Source organism: Haemaphysalis longicornis, unplaced genomic scaffold, assembly GCF_048455015.1.
Source record: "Haemaphysalis longicornis isolate Haplotype H1 unplaced genomic scaffold, Haemaphysalis longicornis Haplotype H1 scaffold_1, whole genome shotgun sequence".
NCBI classification, from domain to species: domain Eukaryota; kingdom Metazoa; phylum Arthropoda; class Arachnida; order Ixodida; family Ixodidae; genus Haemaphysalis; species Haemaphysalis longicornis.
Window position 1 is genome coordinate 238,682,148 of NW_027526203.1, and position 22,871 is coordinate 238,705,018.

Sequence of the window (22,871 nt, forward strand, 5' to 3'; positions counted from 1 at the left end):
ACTGTTACGACGTGAACATTACACGCAAGACGTATTTCCATTGGATGAAAAAGACAGAAGATAACATAATCAGGACAGACCTACTCTTAGAAATAAAGGATCGTATAGCCTGAAATAGAATGTAACGTTTTGGTTTTCCCACACGCAGCCTCCTTAGGGCTTCTCTGAATTTCTGCTTAACTTGGTATCCAGTCGCGAAGGCCCGGGCCATGCACACACAGTGAGTTTCTAGGCGCTTTTCCGTGTGCACGGGGTCTCTGCATCTGCCGTATTTCTGAACCGCATTTTTTAGGCGCCCGCAGAAATGACAGCGGTTGCTGTGAGACGCAAGTGCCTTCCTGCAGCTGGAACCAGGCGCGGCGACAACTAGAGTGTGGAGGGGAGGAAGCGTACCGATTGGCTCGCAGTGAATGATTGTACGGCCGAGAAGACGATAGCATGCACTGCAAATTTCTGGATGGGTTCGTCGTCACCCCTCCCCCCTGCTGGTGCGGTGCTGTCACCGATGGGTCGCCGTTTTCCTGTACCGCAACGTACAAAACTGTTCCTGCTATTCTCATCTGTCTCAGCTGACGCCTAGCGCTTGGACCGCCTAAATGGACACTGAAAGCAACCAGACTGTTTGTTTCAAACGAAAGTCTCACTTTCCCATAGCCACTTTAGCGCTCATTCTGTGACGAAAGATGGCTTAATTACTGAGAAATTGCTAACTAAACGTAATGCAAACGGGACGCCAACAGCGGCTTCAGTCGCTGTGTGCGTCACGATAAACCGGAAGCAAGTGAAGCAGCGGTGATGTATAGCGGAATAGAAGCAACCTAATACAACGTTATCACGTACAGAGCGGTTTGGTCAGTTTCAGTCAAATGAGATGTGCTTTCCCGTACTCCCACGTCATTTACAGCTCTGGACGACTAACCAAAATGTTTCTTAATGGGACCCGTGATCAGTATTGACGCTTTGTTGAAAAAAGACAAGTATTTCCCAAGTGAGAGGGAAGATGGCAAAGTGCGAATGCCCGAGTTTGCCCGAAGGTACCCGAAGTTACCCGATTTGATCCGGAGGGGCGCTATGTTAAAGTCTTTGGCATTCGCATGTTGCGTACCTCTCACTTGGGAAATGCTTGGGAAAGCGCCCTCGAGCGTCGGAATGCGGAGCCGACGAGCGAGCGCCCTCACGCGGACGGAACGCGAAGCGAACCGGCGCAGCGGCGCGCCGCCCGCAGCTACGCCGAGCAGGAGACCGTTGCTACGCCGAGACCGTTGCTACGCACGCTCTCTCTCCTCCTCCGCGCCGTTGCTAGGGGAGAGGGGGAGCGCGGACGGCGGACGAGTGATTCAGGGTCGCTTATAAAGTGCATTCGCACTTAAAAATATTTATTGTCTTTTTGAGGCGCCGCGAATATTCTCGTCCAACCAACTTGAGTACCGCCACCCCAAGTATGAACGAGTAGCTCCCTCCAGCGGCAACCAGGCATGACGTTGCGCATGCCAGACGTCTTAACCACTTCTGGTGCAAGTTGTTCGATATAGCCACTGGCGGCGGTACTGGTTTTCACGTCTTCGCTATTTTCTACCTAATTTAGGAGAAAGCCACGGCTAAGAGTGGTGTATGCGTGTTCTCAGTGAGCTGATCTGTCGATCTAGAGCAACATATTTTGTATTTTGACTTCAGTGTCCCTTTAAAGGGTGAACGCAGCAGCTCCACTGCAAAGTGTTCCTATGACTACGAAGTAATGCCATCACGTCTCACATCCTAAAACCTACACGGGAATGTCCTCTGCAACTTTTTTCGTCAGCAGAGTTCTGAGTGACAGCATGCGTGAAACTGTGAGCGCTGTTTCCTGCGTGGACTACAACCTACGCTGCCTCGGCTTTTGTTCAGTTTCACCGAACTTAGCGACAAATTTTCGTAGGGTTTTCGACACTTGTCATAATATGGAGGAAGCCAACTTTGTTAGGCATGTTGTTCTTTAAAGTAAATTGCTGCTAAAGGTTTTGCATGCAACAATTTGTATTCCCAATAAGTCGTCCATTACCACCCCTGCTTTGACGTCGTGGTGAATGGAATAAGCTGCAGCTAGGCCATTCGCTACAGTTTCCTCGTAGCTCGACTTTTCCACAAAATTAAGCAAGCGCTGGCCGGCGCGAAGCGGTTGCTTTGATTAGTATTCTTTTCCTGAAACTGGCGATTACAATTCCCCAGTGCGAGTTGTACATACGCAGCTGTAAATATGCTGTAGATACGTTGTCCTGTTTGTGGCTGCAGTGGGCCGTTTGACCCATTCCATTCGTTATTTTTCTATTTAGTGAAACCCTAAAGCTTGAGTTATCATTAATTGGTGCATGAAGAGGACACAACATGCGCCTTTCACGGCCGCCGTACCAACCACGGTAATGACGACGCTTCATTTTGATTGTGTCTTCGTGCAATCTGAGTTTTGGAAATTGAAAATTTTTGCTCACTCACTGGTTATAATAGACTTCACCTTTGTTGGCGCACAGGTTGGAGCAGCTGAACACGCACGAATGCGCCAAATGTATCCCTGCAGTCTTTTTTGCCAGTGTGTTGTCATAGCTACGTCAGCAAACTGGTGGGGTAGGAGGCGGTAGGAACATCCTCATCGTAGTCGTTCCACCTAACGCTCCAACACTATAGCGTTCCCGGCTTAAGTGCAGAGCACCACATGGATACTACCCTTGAGCTTAATTAGGAATCGAAGCAATCCCAAAACAAGTGGCATAAACGTAGCCTGCGTTTGCTGTAAAAGCGACGCGCGCAGTTAGGCTGTGTTCAGACTACCGAGGCAAAAGACATATCGTGATCTATGGACGTAAGAAAAACGGCGTCTCACTCAGTTCGGTTGGCTGAGACGTGAAATGACGTCATTCTTGAAAGTTATTACGACAGTTGCGGCAACAGTCTGAACCCGGCCTTAAACATACATAGCCTGTCACCGGCCATCACTGGCTGTCACAGGTGATGTAGCCAGCACTTGCGCCTTACTCTGATATCGCAATCCAGCTACTGATATAGAGCATTCTATTACTAAACTCTTATAATTTATGGGGTGATCAGATTTCTTTCCTGCGACGCCGGCAGCGAAATTTTTAATTTCACACACGGGGCTAAAAGGCGGCGATGAAAGATTTGCCCTGGTTGAACGCGGTTAATCCAGGTTTGTTGCACGATAGCTCGCTTTTCGAGCCGACAGCACGCAGTAAACGAGCACACAATTGCACCTCAGAACAGAATACACATGCAGCTCGGCACCATCGGCACTGTAGGCGAGAACAGGCAGTGAAATTGGATGCAGCCAGCGCGTCCTTGTATCAGTGTCTGGTGGCACGCAACCTAAGTTTCTCGGGTTCTTGCGTACAAGCTACACTGCAGCTTTCCCTTTACAGAGGCTCTCCCACCGGACCATTAAAAATTGCCGAAAGCCATGGATAACCACTAGTCTTTACGAGAGAATTAAATCTAAAAATAAGTTATTTCATGACTTTGTACGTTCACGAGAACCTGCAGCATTTCTGAAGTACAAAAAATACAGAAATACGCTGACGTCGGACCTGAAAAAGCCAAGAAAGATTATTACCAAAAGACATTTGAAAGGCTCTACGATAACCAACGCAAAATCTGGGAGGTAGTGAACGCTCTGACTGGCAAAAGTACAAGTAGTGGATGTATCGAAGAATTAACCGTAAACGATGAAGCTCTTGCAGGAAAGAGATTAGCCGATGCTTTCAACGCCCACTTTATAAATGCGGGCTCGTACGAAAGACCTAGCATTAGCGCATACAATGTGTTAACAGAGGGCCCCCGTGTGCCTGAGTCCATCTTTGTGCGACCAACAGACGCAGTTGAGGTTGCAAATTTAATCCGCAAGCTTAAAACCAATGTAGCATCTGGCATAGATGAAATAGGGCCCGCAGAGTTAAAACTGATATCACCATTGATATGCGAAGTTTTATCCTTCATTATTAACCTCACCTTGACCACAGGCATTTTTCCCAGACATTTAAAACTGGCCAAAGTCACTGCTATATTCAAAGGTGGTGACCGTAACAACCTGTCGAACTATCGTCCTATATCGGTGCTTCCAACTCTATCTAAAATATTCGAAGGCATAATCCATGAGCGACTCACTTCTTTTTTCGACAAGCACCAAATAATAGCAACCAACCAATACGGCTTCCAAAAGCATAGGTCAACTGAGCAAGCTCTGGCATATATCAAGGAAAAGATAATCGTAAATATGGAAAACAGAAAATACACACTCGGTCTTTTCTTAGATATTCAAAAGGCATTTGATTCAATACATTTTGATTTGCTTTTGAAAAAATTATCTAGCTGTGGAATTCGTGGGATCGCATTACAAATTCTGGAAAACTACTTGCATGATCGATATCAAATAGTTGGCATCAATGACATGTTATCTGCCGAAATGAAATTGAAACAAGGTGTCCCACAAGGATCCCTACTTGGCCCGTTATTATTTCTTGTGTACATAAATGATATTGTTCAAATACCAGGTTCTTCTGATATCATTATGTATGCAGATGACACGAATATTTTTTTCTCATCAAACAGTTTAACATTTCTGGAATCTATTGTAAACGAATATCTGGTGCATCTTTCAAACTGGTTACAGCAAAACAAGCTGCGATTAAATGCCACAAAGACAACCTATATAATTTTCCGCCCAATCAATAAGCCCTTAAACGAAGATATCAATCTCAAATACGAAGGTCATTTTATTGCACGGGTACATGAGCAAAAGTTCCTTGGTGTTTGGTTCCAAGAACAGTTAAACTGGTCAGTACACCTAAATAATTTAGTTGCGGCTCTGGCACGAACAGTTGGATGCCTTTATAAAATATCACACTTAGTACCGCTATGGCTAAAAAGAAACATGTATTATTCTCTATTCTATTCAAAACTAACGTACGGAATCTTGGTGTGGGGAACAACCTCACGAAATAATTACAATAAGCTTGTTGTCCTGCAAAAAAAGATATTACGGTGTTTCGAAAATTTTCAAGGGAAATTCCAAGACCTGCCAACTTCACCTTTGTTTTCAAAACACTCAATACTTAGAGCTGACCAGCTGTATTACTTTAGACTCCTGCAGATGGTACACAAAAACAAGTTATATGTAGATGGTGACGCAGAAAACCGTCATTACTGTGTACGGCGTCCAATAAGACGTAAACCTAAAACTAGGACTAATTACGGCAAACAATCGGCCACTTATCAAGTACCACATGTCTTGAACATCCTAGCGGATAATTTAAATTTTAGCACCAGTGCAACCGTATTTAAGACTGAAACCAAGGTGATGTTTATAGAAAAGAAAGTGAGATATGACAATCACTAGGCGTGTCTCAGTCTAAAGAATTTAAACTGTACTGTGCGAAGACGTGATTTTTTCATAGACATGAGGAACAATCAGTAAGGAAACATTTCGTGTTGTATTGTATCTGCTGGCAACAGGTATTGAAGAAAAAAGTTCTATGTATATTGTATAACTTGTGATTCTCATTATAGGAAATGTACGATTTTTTGTATTTTTCTTGATTTACTTATTTTTTTTCTCTGTATTGCTGGATCTTATTGCTAAGCACGCATATTTGATTTGAACATGTCCTCTACTGTGAACTCCTCTGTTGTGGACTCTAGAGGGTCAGGAGCCCTCGTCAGGCACGCAATGCCTTTAGCTCCTGCCCCTTCAGCAGGGATTGTAACAACGTCTGCTGAAAAATAAAGTCTTCTTCTTCTTCTTCTTTTAAATCTTTCTGCACCCTCCCCTTGAAACAAAGGAGAAAATAAACGCTTACACTTCACGAGAGCCCAACGCGCTAGCTTGACCTTGGCTGAGCTTGAAGGTCAGATTGACGCCACGCGAAATTTACGGAACGAGGCGTTTTAAGTGCGAATGCACTTCTTAAGCGAGCCTGAATCGTCCGCCGCCGTCGTCCGCATAGCAACAGCTGCGGGTGCGCGCGCTCCTCGTCTTCCCTAGCAACGGGGGGAGATGGGCGCGCGCTACTCTCCTCCTCCTCTCTCCGCTGAGTGACTGCGGGTGTTGGGCGCCTCCTCTCCACTTCGGGCGGGAGAGCTCTCGCTCGCGTAGCGGGCGCTCCGCATTCCGACGCGTGAGGGCGCTCGTGTAGCCCTCGCCGTAACGGCGGGCGCTACTCTCCTCCTCCTCTCTCCGCTCAGTGACTGCGGGTGTTGGGCGCCTCCTCTCCACTTCGGGCGGGAGAGCTCTCGCTCGCGTAGCGGGCGCTCCGCATTCCGACGCGTGAGGGCGCTCGTGTAGCGGCCGCGTGGCGCGGGAGGGTATTAGTCGAGCGCGCGCCGTCGTCGAGAGCGGTCGCTGGTCCTGCATCTCGATAACGATGATGGCGGACCGGGCAACGGTACCAGCAATAACGAGTGAAATATCTTTCTTTGTAGTTGTGTGCGTGTGTGTAATCTCTCGACTACTCATTAAGATCACGATATCCACCGTAATCGCGCAATCAACAACCGTGCCTTCGCATTTACACACTCTCCCCCTCGGGTAAGTGCGAGGGAATTTTTTCTTCGTTTGTTTCCTGGTTACTAGAGTTTCCGTTCGAAAATTGGCAAATTCATCTAATCACGGTCCCCACACACAAACCCCGCACCACATTTGACCACAGTGAAGTCACAGCATACAAGGCCAAGTGTTTCTTGTGCCGTCTGGGTTTATCTTAATCTTACATTTCTCGGTTGTTTCTCATTAAGAATGGCAACGTTATCACTCATTGAAATATGCACGTGACAGGTTGCGTTAACAATTTAACGGTTGTTACCGTCCCGTCTACTATGTTACTACGAGAAACTGGCACTTGTGAACTGCGCTCTCGATACTCCGAGATCGCGCGAGAGTGGCCCGCGTTCGCACGCACGCTGTCGCAGCTCTTATACGTACACTGAGCTTGTATAGCACGATTTACTATCCGCGTCTAAGGAGTTCGGCCAAATTAAGGTGTCTAATAGCCGTGCATGCTAACAGTGTGACGGATAAACTACGTGACCGCTTGTTAGCGTGTCCTTTGTCGGCGGGCTGGCGTGTCAGTGTGCCGCGGACATGTAACGGTTCACTAAGTTCGCAACAGTTCTCCCCAAGCACCGTGTAGGCTCCAATGGGTTGCAAACGGCACCGGAAGAGGGGTCGCGGTGCTTGAATTCACGCCGCAGATTGGTGGAGGTAAGCATAAATTTGTAGATAGCAAAGCTTCAGAAGAAATGTGCAGAAGACCATGAAGATGCCACACTTTTTTTATTCAAGAACTAACGGAGGTTCTGCATGTTAGGTTAAAATGCCAACTTGGGTTTACAATGCTGCTCTCAGAAACCAAGGTCTCCCTAGAACCACCTAAAAACTATCTCATCAATCAAGAGTCAGACCACTTAACGTGGACAAATAATCCGCAAAAGCTACAACTGAGCCTTCATAAAAATACAACGCTTTCGGACGTCCCATCGAGTAAAATGTCTGAAACGTTTTCCGTATGACCACGAGTTGAAAGTCTAGCATTCGGTCGCACGATGTTTATAATGCTGACTTGCTGTGGCCGTAAAAAGAGAATAAAGCTGGCGAGCGGGTGTCCAAAACAGAGAAGATATGCGGTTGTAAGCAAAACTATTCATCTGCGCACCACGTCACGCTGAATGCCTCAGCCACGATCTACAAAGCTGCTATGTCAAGAGCACCGTGCGCCCATCACCTCATTGAGCGAAAGCACACAAAGCCGTTGAACAGGTCAATGGGATGGTAACAAAAGCAGGGGCTCACTATTCCCCTCTTTGGGCCTCCGTGAAGTTCAGTGGTCGTTCATTGCTCAATTTAGGCGTTGCGGTTGCATTGGGTCACTCAGAAAGTACCCCAGGAAAGCGAAGGGGACTATAGCCAGATGCCACGATAAAAAAAATGATGAAGTCATTCGTTGCGCAGATAAATGAATAGCTACATGTGTACAGAGGGTTCGAGACGAGCCAATCTACACTGAGCACTTGATATGCCTGTAACGGGTGCTTAGTGGGGCTGATTTCCATACCACCGCCTCCCCCCCCCCCACCGCGACAACCCGCACGCTTTACGGCAAAGAGAGAAACGGGTACTGCAGCCCCCCCCCTTCCCCCCCCCCCCCCCCCCCCCACACACACACACACACACAAAACGAAACACATGCACTCTTAGCTGTCGGGACAATAGATGTGCTGCAAAGCCTCTTATCCAAGCTTCACTCAGGCGTCGCTTCGTCCAGCCCTCTCATTAGGCAGCGGCTTGTTTCCAGCGTTACGGGCAGTCTTCCGGACGCGCTCCAGCGCACGCATGAGAAGATAGCGCCTTGTAAAAGCTCACTTCTGCTGCACCAACGCGTGGCTGCTAATGAACGCCAGCTTATGTGACTGCTTCACTAAAGAAGAGATCGTACTGCCGAGTGAAGATAGACCCTATAATCCCGTCACGCCATTGGGTATGCACACAAAAACGAAATGAGACAATGCCGCACTGACGCCAGCGCAAGTTTAGGAATACAAGATAAGACATTTGTGTCGCCAATGACATCACGCATCATCCTGTCGCTGCCTTTGCCTCGAGTCAGGCCAGCAAGTTAGGCCTGACTTTGAAAACAGCGACATCTTTGTTCTCTGTTTCTACGGCGACATTTCCTATGTACAAGATAGCGCGGTGGTGTAAATCAACGAACGGACTCAAACAAAGCCGCAGTACTATTTTCAACGCCTGTACTTTTCGCTTTTTTCTGTTTTATTACAATCCGTGAGCATTTGTAGGTGTTTTTAAAGTGAAGCTAAAGCAGCTCGCCTATCTCTTTCCAGTCGTCATGCCCGTCCGTACTGGTCCTCGGTACAGCCGAACGTTTAAAATATTTGCTTTTTCCGGCCCGTTTCGAAACATGAACCTATTCTTCAAGCGAGCCCGACAACTGCTGGGCCACGAATGCGGAATGCTTTGTGTACCTTAAGACATGTAGGGTACGGTGGCGCATCGCACGTTGGTGTTGGACGCAGTGGTTTCTAGGACGCGGAGCACGCTGTATGCGATCAGCGCGTAACTTAAAATCACTCTAAATGTATGATTTCCAAGAAGTTTTAAATCGCGGGCAGTGGTATGGTCATTTTCCCATGCGTAGCATCAATAGTATGGACAGTCCCTCCTCCGTGGATATGGGACTCGCGGAAGAGAAAGAACAGCACAAATATGCTTGCAAATGAGAGGTGAAGGGACAGTGGAAGAAGAAAAAGGAAATTCCGGGAAGAATGTGTCATTTACCTCAAGGACGATAAACCCCCCGTTAAACAATACCTTGACCACGTATTCACCAAGCAGACCTATAACTCCTACTGGTCTAACCATAGGCCAATCATCTGTCATAAGAGATTTACCCCATGCTGGACCAAGGTCTCCCGATACTGAATAAATTAAGTGAAACAAGAGTGGATTTTTGACATTTCATGGTTTCGCCCCGATTGAATGAAAGAAACTTGCCCTGAGTTTCATTGTTTACATGCATCAGGATCAACTCCTACTTTTTCAGAAAACTTTTCTTCTTCAGTACTTCACAAAACTTGGAATGTTACCAAACGTGCAGCAAAGACGCAAGAACGGCTGCAAAAAAAGCTTGAAAAAGCTGTGCCAATCCCGCCTTTTATGTTTCCGTTTTAGTAGCTAGCTGTGGCAGGTGTGTTTTAAAAAAGTATGCTAGGTTAAAACAGCTACCTCGATATGAAGAAACGTGCTGTAGCACGGCTCTCAAACGGATAGCACTCATCTAGGTTCTACAAAACAAAAGAAATACCCAACGGTGTCTGCTCGAACAGGAAATATGCTCAATATTGCCCCGTGCACTCCGCCAATGCTATTAAGTGTAAACCTTCTTCAATGCCACCATTATGCAAAAGTATAGGCAGAAAAATAGTTCTGTTTTTTTTTAATTTTTGTGTACACTTTACTTCGCTCACAAGTGTCAACAGTTGCAGAACAGCCCTGAAAAATATGCACTAACACTCGGAGAAGCAGTGTTGGCGCAAGAAAATAAGCGGAGTACCTGTGAAAAGGTCGCGGTGTGAAACAAGCATTGCATTATTCTCTCACTCTTTCTTTCGAGCACAGAAATGTAGCGTGCATGGTGAATGAAAAGCATTCAATAATTGCGGTGGTTGTGCGCCGCATACTCATATACTGAAGTAACAATATTTGCACTCCTTTGGTCAAACCAGCGACGCTTTATTTTGATGCTTCCTTTCGGGAATTCTTACTCCCGGAAACGCATAAAAATAAAAAAACAAACGTTGATACATCATTGTTTTGAGGCATCAATGCCTGTCATTTGAAACAAAATGTATACTAACCATTTATTACGCCACGCAGTAGCTGGCCTGTTCATAGTTGCTAGGAGCAATTCGTACCAAAGCAAACTGTAGAAGAGGGGGTATTCTTACTGTGCGCCCTGAGATGGCTGTAGTCTGGGCAGGCAGAGGTTTCCGCAAATGATGTATGCGGCTTCTGGAATACTTATTGGCCGGGCGGAATGTCACAACCGCACAGTAGTTTTTTTTTTTCAATTTTTTTCAATACTTCTGCCAAAACCGTGCATCGGTGCGGCCGGAATCGGTGCGGCTGTTGCCCACAGCCGGAAGCTGTGGGCAACAGAAACAAGCCATTTGTTTAAAATTCCCCGCCACAGACACCTCTATTCAGCTCCAGGCCCATTCCACACTGAACAGCGTATTCCCCAAACACTCACAAAAGCCTAGGCGCGCCGCGGGTCATTATGACTCCGCATTCTCAACTTTGTCGATAGGGTGCGGCCGCCTCGATCCCTCGCGTCCGGCTATGCATCGGCTGCGACGTATAAATATTGTGAGCCTCCCGAATTTTCCAATCCGGTGGACCGTGTCCCATTTCTTCCCGTTTCTGTTTGCAGAGGCCGACTGTGGCATTGGCGCCGGCCAGACTGGTAATATTAGCGACCTCTGCCAGAAGCAGGAATCCTGGGGAACGGGGGCTCGTTCATCACCCTTCGAAGCCGACAAATGCGCTTCTGAACACACTGCCTCGAAGCGTTGGTTTCTCCTCCCCGTTGGTTTCTCCTTTAGAAAACTAAAATATTATTCTAGGGGTAATCAGATCCAACCAGTTCGCGAGCCTTTACAGTGGCAACGAAAAATATATCAGCCTACGAGGTAGAACAAAAAATAAAACTGGGAATCGCTGCTACACAATTGTGGCTAAGACGAGAAACGTCCCATTTCAACGGTTGTTTCGCATCGTTTATTCAGATTCGTATACGGCTGCTCTGCTTCGGGTAAATATCATACTACTCAGATGATTGGCCTGTGGTTGGACCATAATCGGGGACAAGTTAAGAACGGCCATACCTCATGTAATGTATGACTCCGCCGAAGCCACGGACCCCGATGTCAACGCGCGCGCGTGTTTTAAAACGAGATTGCGCTTAATGCGTAACATCATCTTTTTCACACCTAGTCTCTTTGCAGTAGCTGCAGGAATTTAAAAGCAGAACAAGCGCGAAAAATCACGGAAATGACTTATGCCATGCTTAAAATACTCGGTGTAAGGCACTTAATGCGCCACGCGGAGTAACAGCCGGCATCGGCGATGAGGCGCAGGGACAACTTCCGTTGCAGTTCTTAAGGTGCCCCCGAGTATAGTAGCGTGTGCAATTCCTTTCTTTTATCCCCTGAACCCCACTCCCCCAGTGCAGGGTAGCAAACCGGGCTCTACACCGGGTTAACCTCCCGGCCTTTCCGTCCTTTCTTCTTCTTTCTTCTTATACTTCTGAAGTTTTAAACTTTCCTTACAAAAGCGAGGCCAGCCTTAATTTAACCGTTGATATGTGGTACTCAGTTTAGGTGCCGAGATAACGGTGTGGATGTCGCAATTTTACCACGCTTCCTCCTTTTTCTTTCCCTTTGTCTCTCTTGATTTTTTATCGGCAAGTGTCATGTGTGTGTTATTATTTTTATTCACCTTCCGCACATATTACGCCACAGGGATTGACCATACTCTTTGTGCCGTGGACAAAGAATGAACGCAACACAGCCCTCGATTTCAATTTTCCTAGAAACTATTTAATCAGAGGGATTGCAAATGACGCGCTCTATCCCCAGCGGCCACGCGCCCAAGCAATCGCGGCGCCGCAGCAACGCAGCGCATGTGAGCGTGTATGTGTTTTGTGGGGATGTAAAAATATATAGAGGCCACTTTATGTCGTTATCTACTTCTCTCGCGCCTTTTTGCGTTTTCAGGCAGTAGAATATTTCAATGTTTGGCGAGATGGTTCGTGCCAACTGAATTTCTTTCGGGATCCTATGTGAAATGCGTCGCCTAAGGCTGATAAACGGTTCCGTGCGGGAGCTCGTTCACTTCTCGCACTACATACTGCAGCACAGCTGCCAAGTAAATTATATTCCTAATTCTTTTCTTACGGCATAATAACCGAGGAAGCCATTCTAAATGGAGGGGGTTCCTTCAGCATGGTTTAATGCAATTATGCCTGTCCTGCAGATGGAAAGAGTTTTCGGCGTATTTGCGTGCTTATTATAAGGGCAGACATTTTTCTTGAACGATCGTGAGTTTAAACGTTGACCTTTAACAGCAAGAACAAAGCAGGTAAAGAGAAGGGACTAAACAAAGAACCAACCACCAACAATGGAGTTACTAGAAGCCACGTCCGGTCTTCTGAACAAGCTCTGCGGAATGTTCTTTACACTAGCGTATTTCCTCGATCTACTACAGGCAGCAGTTAGCTGTGGGGGATTGGGGTCAGAATGGAAGCACATAGCAACGAAGTGAGGGCCAGTGCCTGTTTGAAGAGGCAGATATTTCGGCAGGGGAGCTGGAATCGAATAAATAAATGCAAAAAACCAATAGTTTTATCATTATGAGCCAGTTTTCTCGGTGGCGCGTGATGGTACCTGCATTTTTGATCAGGGTTGCAGACAACAGCTTCAAGACGCAACTTCTACTAACGGAATAAACGGTGTGCAGACTGATATGCTAGGCAGCAGGAAAGCTCAGCATCTCGCGAACAAGATACCTGACAGCGCCTTCTTATGATCGGGAGGGTAGCCACATCGAAGTATTTCTGAAATAAATCTCAGCTCGCTCGCCGTTAAGAGGTAGTGAAAACGTTTGCGTTTCTTTCTCTTAAACGGCCGCAGCTATTGATTAGATACAAATAGCGAGAAAAACAATTACTGCGGTCTCCCACACGTGCCAGTATTTCTTAAGGGCCCGTAGTTAAATCGCCATTGTTAACATAAATCCCATTCGTATGGTCGATACAAACGATGGCCGCCAATATGATGGTTTCCTTCCAGGCCGGCCAACCTTTCTGATAATTTCTGTCCTCTGATGATGACGACATAAATGATGATTTTGATTAATAAAACTTCATATTATTATTATTAATAATAGCAACAACAACAATATTATTATTATTATTATTATTATTATTATTATTATTATTATTATTATTATTATTATTTGGTGGTGAAATGGTTAATGCGAAAGTTTATTTTAAGCCAAAAATCTATTAATCCAAAATGCATTTGGCGTCAATCGTTCTAGGGACACTAGTCTGTGTTGGAGCGGTTATTGAAACCACGTGCACATATTTTGAGTTTCGTATTGCGCCACATTTACGTGTAACGTGTATTGAGCCTCGGGTTGGGACCGCTGCAGCCTTTTTTGTTTTGTTTTGTTTTGGAGCAATGAGTTGCCTAATAATGCCAACATCAGGGGGTGCTGAGCCCTTTTTTGACAACGGGGGGACACCGCTGCGACCTTGGCCGTGGCGGCCGCTTTCGTGACGAAGGCGAAAAAAAAAAAAAAGCAAAGCCAGGGTGCCGAGATTTTGCCTCACGTTAGAGATACCCAGGTGGTTTAAATTGATCCGCAGCCCTCCATTACGGCGCGCTTCATAGCCTCGCCTAGCTTAGGCGTCTCAAACCACAAAATTGGAAGTTTTCCAGGGTTATAATATATACGAGAAGCTTTATTTCGAAATGAGTCAAATCCACAAAACGGAGCTAAGTCAGTTGAAACTGTATAGTGACAGGATAAACTCGGCAACTTTCCCCTATGGAATAGCGCTTGCAACAAGATAGGTCAGATAACGCACGGCGAACGTGTACGCAGATCGCAGTATCGAAAATGCGCCCCATCCTATTGTGGCGCAGATCAAAATGAGCCAAATCCATTTACACTCTCGGAATGCGCTTTTGGCGTGACGCCATAATAAAAACATGGCAGCCTCCTTATGCGTGTGTTGTACACCTAGGCAATGCGGCCGAATTGAAAAATATGTTAGACGACACGAAAAAATCCCGAAACCTCAAAGCTACCAAATGATTTTTTTTAAATCATACCACTGAATTACAGCTTGGAAAACATTGCGACATGTATGACTGTAAGGCCTACTGTACATCAGTGATCGACATCCAGCTTGCCGTTCAAGGTAACAGAAATGAGGTCTTCTACATTCAAAGAAATGCAGCTGGTAAGAGTCCTAAAATTAGAGCAGAGCCCCACCACAAAGATTAAATTTTGTGTCTGTCCTAAATATAGGAAAGTACCTTGCGCAAGCACTCGTGCAATGTGCGCTATACATGAACCCCGTAAACGAAATGAAACTGAAAGTTGTGACCAGCGTTTTTATGAAGAATTTTGGAAATTCATGGCAAGACAACGAAGGGCTTGCTTACTTCGTGAGCGTCTTCAGGACTTCCCAAGAAAATGATTCTGCAGAAGAATTCGAAGAGAGCTGCTGCCAAAAAGGCTCACCTGCTCTTCATGGACAGTTCTACGGTTTTTGAAGCCCTGTTGCCGATGTTTAATAGCTTTTACGCCAACACTCCAGCGTAGCATTCATGAAAGTTTGCATACCGCATCAAATGCAGTGTTTAAATTCAATACGAGCCAAATCCAAAGTTGTCATCGTGTTATTGGTGAAATCCGGCGCATAACTTATAATTATGTATGACCGTAAGCTGCCCCTAGCTGACATGTACAACATCATATAGTAGCTTTGACAGCATTGCATTTAAGTCCGGTAATAAATTTTCGCTTTTTTCTCAAATTATGTTTAGGTGTATTTGACGCATTTCGAAAAAAAACTCCTCATACGTAGAGTGCCTCAGAGCATTAGTTGGCAGGCGACAAATATGCCAACCGATTTTATATCCATCCTTGCCAGGACTGCATAGCACAGACCCCTGAAAGCGCCCGCATGCCCGTTTTTATACTTCTCAGGGTTACCTTTAAACAACGCACTACGTAATCTATGCACACACTTCAGGATGCCGTTCACGGGAGTAAAAAGAGTAAATGTACAGTTACGGGAATTCAGAACACGGCAAGCAAGGCAGGCAGTCCGCGCAAATACGTGTTGCTGCATGCGATGTCTCGTCTCGAATTCAATTGACTTGAGGATTTAGAGATACCAACCTTCCCTAATATCGTTATTTAATTCAAAGACCCTCCAGGTGAAATCAAGGCACGAGAATCGAGGCACGAGAATCGAGAAGGAAGTACCCGACCCGTAAGTCGCAGGGGACGCATCACTCTATTTCGCTAGAGGAGCTCTGGCGCGTGTAATAGCGCTGACGCGGCGCATCCCAAGCGCGTATACGTGAGCTTAGTATGCGAAATCCGGCGTGTAAAAGGCCGTAGGCGATACTGTGGACGCTTTGTGCGGGTGTATTCTTCTGCGTAAATTTGTTGCCATATTTTTTACGGGTGATAAATGGTCCGCTGCAGCAAACTTTCCGACCCCACAGGGTACAGCTCTATAGCAGGTGGCCATGTTCACATGAGTGTGCCCTAAGCAGTGTGTTGGCAAAGTGGAACAGGATGCGCACATCTTTCGTCTTTTTTATTGCGTGCAGGCCCACGTGAGTGAGCGCGTAGTAAGGCACCGTACGCGACACACAAACAAAAAAAGAAGCATTTGGAATTTCAAAACGGTCACTCGTTGTGCTCGTGAATGGAAAAGAACAGGAACTGCGCAGTCCTTAGCAACAATTTAATTCATAGTCGAAGGCACTTAGAAAATTGTACACTGGCAAAGGCAAAGCGCTAAAGAGGACAGCAGAAACAAGGTGCCATGAAATGTAGTTCCCGTCCCAAGAGAATTGAAGTAAAACCTGTAATTGAACACCGAGTGGCAATTTTGGCTCCGAAAGTGCGGACAGTTCTCGGTGGGCTAGTGTATCGGGTTACCTTATTTTGTCTACCGTCTTTCAGGGCAGAATACAATAAAATGATGCAGTACGGCTTTTGTGTACTGCGGTCGCAGAACATTGTTACGCAATACAAAAAAAAAAAAAACTTGCCGAAAACCGAAGATATGAACATTTTCCTTGCCCCAAGCGGAACAACTTTACCCGAGTGCTTATCGGAATAGGCGAAGAAAGCAGTTGGGTTAATACGCAGAGTTTAAGGCTAAAAGCTGGACTATTTGGTTGTCAGTACTGTAAAATGTACCGGCACTGCAAAACAAAAGACAACGAAAAAGAGGTAAAACACTGCAAGAGCGATGGACTTCGAACCACGTTTACACGGTGTTCAAACGGGCCGCGCGGACCCTGCGTGTGGCTAAACCCTGAAAAGAGCAGATACAAGAAAACCGCTAAGGAAAGCCGGACAAAATAAACATATATAAACAAGAGCAACGTAAATCGCACAAGGTTACTCACGACGATGCAAGTGTGACGTTACTGTTCTAAATTATTGAAGAAAAAACTCCTACAAAGAACTTTCCGACAGCGCGTAATAATTTCTGCCGCATCCGCCACACTTGCGTAAAGTCCGCGTACGCTTTCTTTTGTGGGTCATTCACCATCGTCAGACTTCGGAGTAATATAAAAAATCACTGTGAGAAAGCCTTTTTTCAAGCACCGGGTCACTATATAATGGACTTGATTGCTACAGAACGGGCCTCTCTATTGCGGCTTTACTACTAAAAGCAAAGGAATTGCTGCGAACGCATTTTAAGGCAATATAAGCAGTATTATATGAAAATATGAACGCTCTCTGGCTTTTATTAGGACCTTTTTTGAAGGCCTCTACAAAGTCCGACCTATACCTATATACGGAGATCCATTAAAGCGAGCCTCACTATTACACACAAATGCATTGCTGAGAAGACGTTTCTTCATTGTCAATATAAGCTGTCTCATATCAAAATATTACGGCCCTGGGACCTTTTATTAAATACCTCCGTAAGACTCCGTGTATCTCTATTAAAAGCGACGCAATAGGTTACGGACGCCCGATTTTATTCCGAAAAAACTTGCCCTGTGAAGCGCTGTAACAGCAGATAGTGTTTTCGGATGACGCAACGGAGGACGCAATGACGCATTTTTCACTGTCATTGTGTGTGCTCAAAGCCTCAAATGCCTCTCGGTTAGCTCCTTGGAGGTGCCTATGCGCAAAACCTTTGCGTCATGAATGCTGCAGGGCGTATGAAGCGACGGCAGTGGTTATCAAATGGCACAAGCAACCTGCGTCTTAAAAATGCCTGCGTTTCCGTTTCGTATATCGTGTACAAATAAATTGAAGTCCGGCTCCTGTACCGTGTTATTCCCGCTTTTACAGCAAAGCTGTATACCTCCCTCCCTCCCCCCCCCCTTCCATGGTTTCATCGCCGTGGGCAAAAACACTAAGCCGCCAAGGCCTAAGACAAAGAGCGCATGCGTCAGGCTAACCAGGCATACCACATACAGTTCAGAATTCGTCCAACGAAACCACAAAACAAGCGTGGAAACCGCCTCATGGATGATGTGGAACAATGGGACCAACGCACCATGTGTTGCTGTTAAAGATTATGTTTCAGATTATCTTTGAAGGCTGGGCTGGATTAGTGTCACTAAATAGAGCCGTTTTTGCCAAAGACGCCGAGCGCATGCATCAGGCTACGTAGGACCACGCATTTGCCGCATCTTTGGACACAGTTCTGCTGCTGAAATGCTGTTGCGCGCGTCATCTTTGATTCGCATTCGGAACGACGTCAGTCGCGCGCAGCCGCACAACAGCGAGGACAAGCTAAGCCTACCAGAGTTGACCGACTAAAACGCATAAACAACTGAATAGCAGCGTCCGTGGACCGTCGAAATGTAAACAAATATCGCGTAATGCGAACTGAGCAATCATCATGGCGGCGGCACGGAACAATAGGAGAAAAGAGTGCCGATACCCTGTATCCATATCTAGTGATACTAGCCGAGTGGAACCGACAAGCCTGCCGAGACGGCGAGAAACATTTCATGCCCTCCTCCATCACCATTCGTAGTGGTTTAAAACAGGTTTGCTCGACATCTACCTTCGCAGGGAGGGATGGCGGTCAATTTTTTTTCGTCCGTATACGTTTGGCGCTGTCCTTATATTTCGCACACGATTCGACATTTCTAATTATACGTGTTTTACGCGCCTAAGCAGCACCTTGGCTACAATTTGCGCCCTAGTGGAAGCATCCGGAATAATTTTCCCTCACTTGGGCTTCCCTAACGCACCCCGAAATCTCGACACACGGAGTTTTTGTTTTTCGCCGGCGTCAGAAAAACGGTCGCCGCCGCTGTGATCGAATCCGCGCCCTTGGCCTCAGCAGCACAACGCCATAGCCACTTAGCCACAGCGGCGGATAACACTGTGCGATTTTTACTTCTTAATTTGGAAACATCTACCAGTAATGATACTTAAATGGCTCCATATTAGAAGATGAAATATTTAGTACGAGCATTGCGGTTGACTGCGTGAGAAACGCCGGGATGCCACCAAACGTCTGTGCTAGTTATCGCCGTTCTTTGTGCGGTTGAAGTGCGAAGGCAGCGTGCGTGTAATTCTTCGGGCCCGAAATTTTCTGGTCATTTCATTACTGGACGTTTAAAATGTGTTGAATCTACACAAACGAAAAAAATTACACTTCTCTTCAAAGTGAGACGGAACCACTTCTGCGCCTTTCAGCCCGAACACTTTCATAGTTGAGCCGGAGCGCCAAACTTATCAAAGCGTAGTTGAGATCCAGCTACACAATTATAAAATGCGACACTGTATTTACCCAAAACTTGGCCCAGCAGCTCTAGGTAAAACGGGAACTCCAACAAAACAGCATTTTACTTCAGGAAGCGAGTTCTTTCTGTCTAGTTTCTTACTTTTTATGTCCCTTTCTGAGATCATAACCACGTCATTTTAGTCGCATCCCGGCGGTTTATTTATTTGACAGGACTGTGTAAAAGACAAACAGTGCATTCAAAGTAATCATCACGTAAAATATACAACCACTGCGGAACACGACCTTTCGTGTGCTGTCGCTATGCGGCTCTTCCTGACTTCCATTTCAACGGCGACGCCCACGCGGCGTGAACAGATTCTGAGCCTATAGGGTCACTACGAATGGGGATACACAAAAGGGACCGAAAGTAGCGCTCCGTTTTGCGTATTCCGGTTTCATATTTTTACACTGCGTCCAGTGTAATAGTTTAAAACACATATCACGACAAAGACAAGTAGCCCGCGGCTGGCGTCGTGGTCGCAACCAAAATATTACTTTCACTCTTTTCAAGCTACAGTGTTGCATTCTGTAATGCGGACGAGAAAGACGCACGAAATAACTTCGATTAAGTTGGAAAAGGTATCGGAAAGTCGAGTGTATTCAATATCTGGATTCAAAGAATTTTTCCACGCATATCGCGTTGTGAAACCTACGCATATAAATTCACAGAGAAGCGGAAAAGAGCGGCAGGTCTTTCTTTCTGATACCTACTTTTTTGTTGCACTGGCACCTCGGCCACGGGTCAAAATAGCGCATCAACGTCATAAAGGCAAGTGGGAAGGAAAGCTTTTTTCCATAATATTCGAAGTATTTTAAACGGCAGCAGTTTTTCATCGCTCCCAAAAGGCTCAATTCAATTTACTGGCTCCGTGACAGAGAAGCCAATTGACTTGGCTCATGCCAAGCGCCAAGGTGGAAAAACCAGAACGGGAAAATTAGTTTCGAAATTCTTAAAAAGTATTGAGTTCCCGCAAAATGGATTTACGTCGTTTATCGAGTGTCATTTTATATTTAAGGTAACTGGTGTACTTCTAAAAGTGACGGTGACAAGCGAGAAAAAACCGCGAAGTCTCGGATGAGAAACTCATGCGAAGCCATTTCTGGGTTCCCATGAGTAAAATGTGAAACCTTTCGCAATGTGACACAGTAACACGCTCTTATGCTTTCGGTTTCCCCATCAAGAGCAACAAATTTTGTTCACTCAGAAACCTAGCTTACGTAGGTAACAGCGGAGCAAACTCAGTCGGAAGAACCCCGGAAGACCTGCTGTGCAGCTCGTGTCGCATTGCTAAACTTTGAAGGACTGACCTTTCGCTTGTTGCGGATGATGTTGGTGTCGCGCACGGTCTCGGCGTTTCCGGGTGTGCGCGAGTTGCGCAGCGCGCCGCCGATGCGCCCGTAGGTGTAGCAGATGACGCACAGGGGCAGAAAGTACTGCAGCCCGACCAGCACGTGATTGTACACCTTCCAGGCGAATGGCGGCAGCACCTCGTTGATGCAGAAGGGCCGCGACACCTCGCCCGACACCGAGTCGTAGACGAGGATGACGCGCAGGGCGAGCGCGTAGGGTAACGCGGCGGCCGTCGAAACAGCCCACACTATGCCGATGAGCACCTTGGCGTTGAACTTGGAGCAGCACCGTGCGCGCAGAGGTGCTGTCACGGCGCGGTAGCGGTCCAGCGCGATGGCCGTCAGCGTGAAGATGGACACGTTGACCGAGAGCACCTGGACGAAGGGACAGAAGGCGCACATGAACTCTGGCAGAACCCAGCGCTGCAGAAGTGCCGCCTGGAACTGGAAGGGGATGGAGAAGAGGCCGATGATGATGTCGGCCACGGCCAGGTTGGCGATGAAAAAGTTCGTCACCGTCTGCATGCGCCGAGACGTGGCCACGATCCAGAGCACCATGGAGTTGCCGACCACGGTGACTAGCGAGATGAGTCCGTAGCAGAAGGACAGCAGCACAATGATCTCGACCGGCACCTGGTACAGCTCGTCGTCGTCAGCCGTGCCGTTCAGCGGGGGCGCCCGCAGGCTGCCGTTGCCGGCCGTCCGGTTGGCGGGCTCCTGGTCCATGCCGTCCGCGGTCACAGTCGGAGAGCGTGCGCGCGCGCCCGTACGTGGCGAAGGCACAGCCGCGTGTGGCTCCGAGGTCGATTGCGGAGCCCGCGGCGCGCGCCCCGCACGGTGCGCCGCCGCTCGTGACGTCGTCACCAACTCTGCTCCTCCCCCGTCCTTCTCCCCTCCCCTCCAGTGAGTACGCTGGTACGCTGTACGCGCACAGATACAACTCATGTCATCTTTTTAGCTCAAGGAGGTTTCGTTCACTCGAGGAATCTGTGGTATGGGCGGAGCATTCGTGTTAATGCCTCCGTTCAAAGCCGGCTGGAATAAATGTGTGTAATTACTTCTGAAAACTAGGTTTTTTCGTCGAGGTGTGGTGATTATTGCTTGTTGAAACTAAAATAAATTAGAAACTGCGAGGTGTACCACTGCAGTAACCATGCTGGTATTTTATTACACCTAATCTCAATAACATATCAACAGGTGGGGCACACCCAAACTTCAACGTTCAAATTAATTTAAATTAATCTAACTGTGCAAGTGCTATAGAGACTAACAAAATGTAGCTTTCTGGTCACTTATGAAGCGCGTGGTCACTTAATAATTCGCTAAGCATGTCATTTAAGCGGTTAATGCTAGTCTGCTCTTCTCCGGTGACTTGGGTAGCATTCTAGCCAACCGTGCAAATTCAACTTTACCTTGTTTTACTAAATGGACCAGAAACAATAATTTAAAGGTTAATGTTGCCAAGACAAAAGCAATTTATAATAACTTTTAAGATAATAATTTTATAATAAAGCAATAAGGTGTTTGACCCACCATCTATTTTACCTGACAACACAAAAATAGAAATTCTTCCACCCCAAAAAGCACTTGGTGCTTACTTTTCCCGACTCATGAGTTGGGAAGATCATATTAGTTGCCTTGCCTCCAAACTATCACCCGTAAGTGGACTTGTGCGTCTTCACCGTACAGTTTTACGCAATTTTGTTTATTTCTTAATCTACAATTCATTATTCTCTTCATTAATGAATTATAGCGCCCTTCTTTGGGCCCCAACCACTCAAGAAAATATCTGAAAACTTTTGGTACTGAATAAAGAGCATTACGCATAGCATGCAATCTTCCGTAACTTTCTCACACCAGAGAACTATTTATGAACGACAGTGTTATAAGGATCGATAATTTATATCGGTATACGCTTCCCCGTTCTTTTAAAGTAGACCCGCCGCGGTGGCTCAGTGGCGAAGGCGTTGTTTTGCTGAGCACGAGGACGCGGGTTCGGTTCCCGGCCGCGGCGGCCGCTTTTCTGGTAGAGGCGAAAGGCAAAAACGCCTCTGTGTACGAGATTTCGGCGCATGTTAAAGATCCCCAGGTGGTCAAAATTAACCTGGAGCTCTCCACTACGGCGCGCCTCTTCGCCTGCGTTGCGTCCGCGCGCTAAACCGTCAATCAATCAATCAATCAATCAATCAATCAATCAATCAATCAATCAATCAATCAATCAATCAATCAATCAATCAATCAATCAATCAATCAATCAATCAATCAATCAATCAATCAATCAATCAATTAATCTTTTAAAGTAGAGCTAAACAGAAAGGATGAGCCCATAAAAAAGCTAGCGAATTTAACAAAAACCACCCACTCTTATGATAGCCGCCACCCTGA

At 46.5% G+C, this 22,871-nt stretch overlaps 1 protein-coding gene across 1 annotated transcript in view; it reads right to left on the reverse strand.

Moving 5' to 3' along the window:
* Positions 1–21,257, reverse strand: part of LOC144142950 (tachykinin-like peptides receptor 99D) — a 405,848-nt gene extending 384,591 nt beyond the window's left edge. Inside the window, exon 1 of the mRNA XM_077674780.1 lies at positions 20,445–21,257. Coding sequence (XP_077530906.1) covers positions 20,445–21,212 — 768 coding nt within the window. The 5' untranslated portion in view covers positions 21,213–21,257. The remainder of the gene's footprint in view (positions 1–20,444) is intronic.
* Positions 21,258–22,871: the final 1,614 nt, after the last annotated feature.